Genomic DNA, 8,532 nt, shown 5'->3' with positions numbered 1-8,532 from the left:
GACTTGAACAGGACTTGGAGGCTAGATAGACAGATAGATAGACTTGTTTCATTATATTTTAAAATTTCACAATGAGACACATGTAGAAATACATGTAGCATAAGTAAAGGATAAGTCTTAAAAGTACAGTAGATGACTGCATCATCCATGTACATTTGACAGGTTACTCCTGGGGAACAAACATCAGGAAGATCAGATATACAGAATACATAGGTTAAAAATTTACCCCTGTGTTAGATTGAGTTCAAATGTTCCATACTGTAAGTTTCTCATTCCTGAGAAATTATCTGTCTGTAAAAAGAAGAGAATCCACACAATGTTCAGGTGAGTCATGATTTAGTCTGTTTATATACCGTACACACAGAGAGCATGGGAAAGATACTGTACAGTTTAGTATATGTCCTGTGGAGTATGACAGAGATCTGTACACGCTACAGTATACACAACCTCTCAGGCTTTTGGACAAGAAAACCTAAAAGTCATCATTGTAAGTTTGGGCTCCACTGCAGGAATAATCATAGTGAGTTTTGGGTTCACCCTCTGCTCTGTATTTGTCCCCAATTCACTATATTTGCCTTATAATTCCAAACCATGTTTCCACTTGTTCTGTGTCACTTTAAGCTAAAAGTTACTTCATTACAGTTACAACTTTAACATTTTAACATCTTTTCAGTCTAAGTAAGTTCTAAAGAGAAACATGGATTTCAGAGTGTACGAGCAGGACAAGCTCCAGAAATGTTAGAGATGAGGTTTTATTCCACACAAGATGTTGGTTGTTTGAGACAGTTATTGGTCCAGGCTCATCGTGATCCTCTGTTATTAACAAACATGTCAAACATTTATCAGAACAGGATTTAATGAAGCACCAAACAGCACTATCTTTTCTCCAGCTGTTTTAAATGTTTTTTTTATCCAGATCATTCATGATGCTCTGAACCCAGTCGTGAACTGGATCCACGCAGATGCGATTAGACCTTTGAGTCACAAAACTGAAAAAAAGAGCAAGAAAATGTTAAAAAAATATATACGACAGCTGTAACAGTGAAAACATCATATTGATGTGGATCCGGGAGTGAGCTACTAAAATAATTCTGAACTGTTTAACTGTACAACAGATTTATTAAATCAATGTGAAATAATTTAAACGGTTTTATATTAATTTACATTTTAATAATGCATGAGCAAAGTTGACACATCACATATTTTTTGTCTTTAAAAGGGACTGTGTTGTGCATAATTCAGCTTCATATTGTTATTCTATCGCTCTACTGAAAGCACTTTGGATGGTTTTTAATTTAAAAAGCTGATTATTTCTCTTTCTCATCTACATTTTCTTCTGTGGGAAATGATAAGCACCTATATTTTTCTTCAAAACTGAAAAAAACACTACTCAGAGCATGGCTATTTCTGACCAAGGTTAGTTTATCAAATGACAACCCTGGTACAAAGTCTGACCATTGGCATTGATTTTGTGTCTGGATAGACCTGAGACTTGAGGACCCTCAGGAAAGTCTTGAAAATGTGTTATCAGAGCAGACAGAGATGTGAAATTATGTTTACTTTTGATTTCTTCCTCAGTATATTCACTGCAGCCCTTGTTTAAGAACTTTGGCTTGTTTTCAAATAGACATGCATCATCTAAACAGTGACGGTACATGCACAAATAAGAAAACACGATATACCTCCTATAAATGCTGAATAAAATGTATATCTTTAAAACTGACATTTGATTAAGATAATTGTACATGACGTAGAGTAAAGTTGTAGTAGTTTACTCGTTAAGACTTAAATTGACTTTTCTTACATGACTGCCGGTGTTGGGCACCTCTCATCAGTCCAGTAATAGGATCGGATGCGTTTCATGCTCACTGCTATTGTGATGAATTTGAAGCAGCATTTATCAGGAAACGGAAACATTGCTTGAGAAGAAGAAGAACTTCCCGATGTTGCACGTCCAGGAGAGAACCAGGCTGGATTTGGCTCAACCCTGTTTCCGTTAAATAAAACAATTCAAAAAACACACCAGACTGCATCACTAAGTGCTCTCTTCCTTTTCAAAACATTTGATTGTTTTTACACTGATAAAGAATTTGTCATCTGTCAGACGACAGACAGCTTTAGTTGTGACACACACTGAGTTAATGGAGCAGAGATCAGCTCTGGATATGATGTACGTGTCATGACATCATTCCAGCTGACAAGTTGTAAGTTCAGGAGTAAGTAGATAAAATGTATTTTTGATTTTTCTATTGTTTGTAGTGTTATTATGAAGCTACAGTATAAAAACATTTACTTACTCGACTTTGGGCCTGGGTTTTGGTGCAGGTCTCAGCTCTGTCTCTAAAAGCTGGAATATGTTGAAATGTTTTAGTTCATGTAGAGAAGTTCATTTAAGCAGTTTGGAGTTTGTAAATACATATTCAGATCAAGACAGTTTAGCAAACAAAGCAAAATACACATCGACTGTGGCAAATGAAGTATGAACGAAAACCCAGTGAACACAGCAGACAGTAAAAACCTGACAGATGTGGAGGATACGAAGATATGAAGTTAACGAGGTGATGGACAGAAAGACTCACCTGCAGACGGTGTGTTGGTGTCGTTTTAAAAGTGATGCCGACTGACTGTACAGGTGGTGGTAAGATAACTTCAGATGGAGGTGTAGAGGAGCTGTTGACTGACTGTACAGGTGGTGGTAAGATAACTTCAGATGGAGGTGTAGAGGGGATGTCGACTGACTGTACAGGTGGTGTCAAGATAACTTCAGATGGAGGTGTAGAGGGGATGTCGACTGACTGTACAGGTGGTGTGAAGATAACGTCAGATGGAGGTGTAGAGGGGATGTCGACTGACTGTACAGGTGGTGTCAAGATAACTTCAGATGGAGGTGTAGAGGAGCTGTTGACTGACTGTACAGGTGGTGGTAAGATAACTTCAGATGGAGGTGTAGAGGAGCTGTTGACTGACTGTACAGGTGGTGGTAAGATAACTTCAGATGGAGGTGTAGAGGAGCTGTTGACTGACTGTACAGGTGGTGTCCAGGTCATATCAGATGGAGGGTGAATACAAAACTCTTCAGAACTGTCGGTGCTTCTTTTCTGTACAGACACTAAAAAAAACATCATCAAAATGAGACACATCAGTTACAACAACACTATAACTGATGACGACATCACTACATTAAAATGTTTTTTAACTAACTACACTTCACATTTAACGACAGCAGTGTAACTGACACATGTTTAAACTTCTCTTACCCGAGAAAGGATGAGGATGTAAGAACAAGTCCACTTCATGTTTCTGTCTGAACTTTACTCTATGTGATGAATTTGAATTTGAGATGAAACACATTTTATAAACTGGTTAGCTGACTGTGTGTGTGTGTGTGTGTGTGTGTGTGTGTGTGTGTGTGTGTGTGTGTGTGTGTGTGTGTGTGTGTGTGTGGGTGTGGTGAGGTTTATTACCACAAAACCAGCATTCAGCCTCCTCTCATGTGATGTTTGTTTTGATGTTACTAACACTCTACATAACCACAAATGAAGTTTAATCTTCATCTTTTTCTTCATACAGTTTTACTAAGCACACAGAGTTAATACTCTGTTTTTAAGAAATACATGAGTATCATCTGCATAAACAAAATGCCAAAATGTTTCTATGACTATTCCTTTTATCATTATTTACTTAACTTTTTTGTATTAATTGCATTAGTCACATAAATAAACAGTAGCTAAATGTGATACAATGCTTATTTCTTAGTATGACATCAAAGGGTGACTTCAATTTTGAACTTGAGTAAATCTTGCTGAATAATATTCAACTTTCCTCTCTCTTCTGTGTGTTTAAAGGTCTCCATAATGATGACATCATGTGTTCACATCTAATTGCGTCCTCTGGAGTATTTTTAAATCACATGATTTGGCTGTAGTTTTGTTCAACCTGCTGGTTTAAAACTTTCAGATGTACATGGCAGACTGAAGGTTAATACCATTTATATATGTTTATATACAGCATATGTGTCAGGTTTAAAATAACCACAACACTTTTCGCTGTGTATATACGCTATACGCTGAGAGACAAAGACAATAAAGCACAACAAGGACACTGCTCGGCCTTTTTACTTGCAAGGGGAGCCGGCCTGAGATCTTAACCACAAAGCATATTGGCTATCTGTGTAAACTGTTAAGTCTTTATCTTGGCCTTCGTTACAGGCCTGGATGAGGGCAACTATTTCAGCTTCCTGGGCTGAAAAGTGTGACGGTAGTTTGCCTGCTTTTACTATAGTGTCTTGTGTCACTATTGCAAATCCTGTCTGTGTTTGTCCAGTAGGGGTCTTAGAGCATGACGCATCTACAAACCAAACCTCTCCCTTATCAAGAGCTACATCAGTTAAGTCTGGCCTTGGTTTACACTGCTTTTCAGTGTTTTCAGCACAACTGTGCTGTTCTCCATCCTCAGGAGATGGAATGAGTGTGGAGGGGTTAAGTGTTGTGCATCTCTGAACAGTGATGTGTGGTTGAGACATAAGTGTAAATATTACAGACAGGTGTCGTGCAGGTAACAAGAATGTCATTTTGGTCTGAGTCAATAACATGTCCACTGCATGAGGGAACAACAACCGTAATGGATGGAATAAGACAACTTCTGCTGAGGCCTGCACCGCTAAGGCTGCAGCACACACAGCTCTGACGCATGTAGGTAGTGCCCATGCCACAGGGTCAAGTCTCTTTGAATAGTATGCTACTGGCTTGAATCTGCCTCCCACCTTCTGTGCTAACATAGAAGTCATAAATGATTCTTTACAATCTACTGTCTGCACAAACTCTTTCTTATAGTCTGGTAAGCTTAAAACTGTTGCCCCTACGAGGGCCTGTTTTAGTGAGGTAAAGGTTTCCTCTCCCTCTGGGGTCCACATGATTTCCTGTTTCATTGTCATGGGCGTCTGATAAATGAGATCTAACAATGGCTGTGTGATTTGAGCATAATTCTGAATCCACAACCTACAATAATTACATAATCCTAAAAATTGCATCATCTGTTGTTTTGTCTGTGGTTTTGGAGCATCTAGGATGGATTTCTTCCTGTCTGCTGTTAGTAGCCTTCCTTCAGGTACTAAATCATGTCCTAAAAACGTTACTTGTTGTTTTGCCTATTGTAACTTTGACAATGAGGCCTTGTTCCCTGTTCTTTGAAGGTGTTTAAATAGAGCTACTGCAGTCAGCTTGTTGTTCTGTTCCGTGTCTGATGCTATAAGAATGTCATCTACGTATACCAAAACCTGACTGTGTTCTGGTATGTCAAAGTCTGCTAAACAGTTATTTATTTCTTGTGAAAAGATTGTGGGGCTATCACAAAATCCTTGTGGTAGCCTGGTATAAGTGTATTTTTTCATCTGATAGGTGAAACCAAACCATCCCTGTGATTCTTTGGCTATTGGGATGGAGAAGAATGCATTACTAAGATCAACTACTGTAAACCATTGTTTATCTGGTTTTAACTGGTTCAATAGTGTGTGTGGATCAGGAACACAGGGTGCTCGGCTGTCAACAGCCTGATTTACTGCTCTCAGGTCCTGCACCATTCTCCACGTTCCCAATTCAGCTTTTTTCACTGGAAAGATGGGGGTGTTACATTGACAATCTGGTGCTTCAACAATGATGCCTGCTCTTATCATATCACTGATTACAGGTTTTATGCCTTCTTCAGCATCTGGTTTTAATGGGTATTGTCTTATTCTGGGTCTATAGCCTGTTTTAGGTTTAATGACTACAGGTTTAGCGGTGGTCATTAGGCCTACATCTGTTTTACCTTTGGACCAGAAGGAGGTTGGCACCTCAGCTAATTCTTCTGGTATCTCTGTCAACAGGGTTTGTCATTCAGTATCATCATCTGGCTCTCCCTGCTGTGAGTACCACGTGCTAGCCTGTTTTGCATTTTCAAGGTGTGTTCGGGGAGTGGTATTAACCACCCACCCTAGGGTTTTCCGGTATATTGACTTTGTCTCTTTGTCCATTGACCACCCATCAGGCAATTGTTGCCATGCTGTAATTGTTATGGCTCTCTTTACAAATTGTCCAACGTCTTTCCAATCAGCTTTCTCAGGTTTCATCAGTGACATGTGTGGCACAGAGCCCCAAACTGCAAACTGTTTATATGCCTGAGGAGTCAATCTAGCTGAACACCCAGCAAATCCCTGCCTGTCTGTGTACAGGTGGCTGAGGGTCACCTTTTGAGGTCCCAGTTTGTTGATTCTTTTATCATATTCTACATCTGATCCTGGTGTCTTCTTGTATCTGAGTGTTACATGGTTCTGGTCTGGATCTAGTTTATCGGCTCGGACGGAGGATTCTAAATCCTCCATAGCCATGGATAACAGGTGTTTTCCTGTTTCAGCCAGGTCTGGATTGGGCAAATCTAGACTCCAGTAGTAATACACTTCTAGCCCTTCTGCTACAAAGGTATCTTCTACACTCTGAATGCTCATAGCCACCATACCTCTGGAGGTTGGTACTATGGAAATCTTTAATTTAGTCATCAGATCTCGCCCTAGAAGATTCACAGGACACTCAGGAAATAGCACAATTTGAGCACTCTCCTGTTTTCCTGTATTTAAGTCTTTGACAATTAATGGTTTGGAGAAGTAACTGACACTAAGCTGACCATTAGCTGAGCGCACCATTATTTTGTCTTTAGACGATCCCACTCCAGGTATTCTATCTCGCAGCATGGTCCGGTCGGCTCCTGAGTCACACAGAAACTGTACCTTAGTTCCTTGCACCCAGAGCTCTCTCAACGGGACCTGAGCTGCGTGCTGTAAACTAAGATGTGTCTCAATTGGGATCGTTAGATCTAACAGTTCAAGGGCATCATGGTCAACTTCATCTCCATCACCATCATCTGAGTTCTCTGTGTCTTCTAGAGGGCCTAGTCAATATGAGGAGGGGTTGTCTGTGGGGGGGCTGTCATACTCTCTAAGTCGTCTGACCCTAGGTCTCTCAGGGCAATTTCTTGCAATGTGACCTGACTTGTCACAGTTAAAGCATCGATCATGTCCTGGGTGTTGCCAGGGTCTGTCTGGGAACCGCCCCCTTGACCTACCCCTAAATCCTCCTCTACCCCGACCCCTCCCATATGGGGTCCCCTGGAAGAAGACTTGTGTATCATCTCCCTCATCTATCCCAAATAACCCAAAGGAGGCTGCTGTGGCTGTTTTTTTTTCTTTTTCTTTTTAATAACTTCCTGCACATGATGGGCATAGTTCATAGTTTGTTGAACACCAGTCAGTACGATGGTTCACATTAAGTTTTCTTATGAAGTCTGACAACTGAGGCAAGAAACCAGCCATCAGAGCCTGCTTCAGCTGTTGTTGATAGGGAGAATCTTGAGCCTGATCTTCTTGCAGCCCACTATGGTCTTTAAATGTGTCCTCTAATCTAGCTCTGAACTCAAACACATCCTCATTATCTTTCTGTCTACATTGTGAAATCTTCACATAATCAGGTGTTCTCTTCCATGTCTCTTTCACTGCATCGTGCACCAACTGCAATTGTGCTTGCAGAGCTTGATCCCCTGAAGACAATATCTGTCCCTGACCGTTTCTTCCTGTATAACCTGCTCTTACCCTTCCAAAATTAAATGTTAGAGATTTCTTGAGAGTCTGTTCAATCTTCCACCCATTAAGACTAAAAGAATCAACTAATTGCTTGTGTCGCTCCACCCCTCTGGGTCTACCTTTGGATCCCCCAGTGTCTTGCAGGCTTCAGTGCATTCTGCATCTGTCCATGGTCTGTACACTTTCATCGTCCGCCCCTCATTTTGCCCTGGAGCTCCAAAATGTGGATTAGCTACTTCTATCATAGGATAAATCCCATCACCCTCTCCTGGAATAGGTGAGTCTGATGTTGGACCACAATCTCTGCAGTCATAATTAACATCTTTTATTCCATACTGCTCTTTTAATGGTCCTAAATCTGGGTAGCATGTTTTGGCCAATAGGGAGGACGAGGAGGATGCAGCTGCTTGTCTTGTACGAGATGACACGGGGGAGGAAAGTTGGGGAGGCTTGTCTCTTTTCTTCTTCACGTAACTGTTTTTCTACAGCCTGAAGTAATCTGTGTAGATTTAGCACACGGCTCCGATCTTGTGCTTGTCTCTGCTGCTCATAAATCTGTCTGACCCCTGCACTTGGCCCTACAGTTTCCTCATCAGGTTTCACAAGAGCAGCCGCCTGCAGTGCAGCTTCTCCTTGCTTCTTTTTTTGTTTTTTCAGAATGTCCCTTTTCCTCCTTTCTGCCTGCTCTCTCCACTTCGTAGCTTCTAATAACTGCAATTGCTTTTTTGGTTTTACTTTATCAGAGGCACTAGCAACCTCAATTTTTAATTTATTTACCAGATTATTACAGGATGACTCGGTCAATTTGCCATCAAAGTCATGGATCTTTTTCCACAACTTCAAATATTGAGTACTGCCAGGCGAGAAGTTTTCCATGAATTTCTCATCGCCTTCCAAGGCAGGTTTACTGTTATTTTTCCCCA

The 8,532-nt window shown here is 40.7% G+C and overlaps 1 protein-coding gene across 1 annotated transcript; it reads right to left on the bottom strand.

The window, feature by feature from the left end:
* Positions 1 to 313: 313 nt before the first annotated feature.
* On the bottom strand, positions 314 to 7,170 carry LOC113157825. Its single transcript, XM_026353441.1, has 8 exons — positions 7,023 to 7,170; positions 6,658 to 6,921; positions 6,207 to 6,543; positions 3,258 to 3,316; positions 2,580 to 3,109; positions 2,298 to 2,347; positions 1,805 to 1,987; positions 314 to 989 (listed from the first exon to the last, which is right to left on the bottom strand). Exons 1-8 carry the CDS (start codon positions 7,168 to 7,170, stop codon positions 896 to 898), a joined length of 1,665 nt encoding a protein of 554 aa, XP_026209226.1. The 3' UTR covers positions 314 to 895.
* Between the last annotated feature and the right edge of the window lie 1,362 nt (positions 7,171 to 8,532).

The sequence above is a fragment of the Anabas testudineus genome, chromosome 18, assembly GCF_900324465.2.
Source record: "Anabas testudineus chromosome 18, fAnaTes1.2, whole genome shotgun sequence".
Taxonomy (NCBI): domain Eukaryota; kingdom Metazoa; phylum Chordata; class Actinopteri; order Anabantiformes; family Anabantidae; genus Anabas; species Anabas testudineus.
This window is presented reverse-complemented; position numbering and strand designations above follow the sequence as displayed.

Bases quoted from the DNA above. Each gene is read 5' to 3' on its own strand.
- LOC113157825 (XM_026353441.1), bottom strand. From the start codon at position 7,170: ATGAGGGAGATGATACACAAGTCTTCTTCCAGGGGACCCCATATGGGA. The intron at 3,110-3,257 runs GTAAGAGAAGTT...TGTTTTTTTTAG, and splicing joins ACATCCTCATCCTTTCTCGG to TGTCTGTACAGAAAAGAAGC. The intron at 990-1,804 runs GTAAGAAAAGTC...TCTTTTTTTCAG, and splicing joins TGCCCAACACCGGCAGTCAT to TTTTGTGACTCAAAGGTCTA.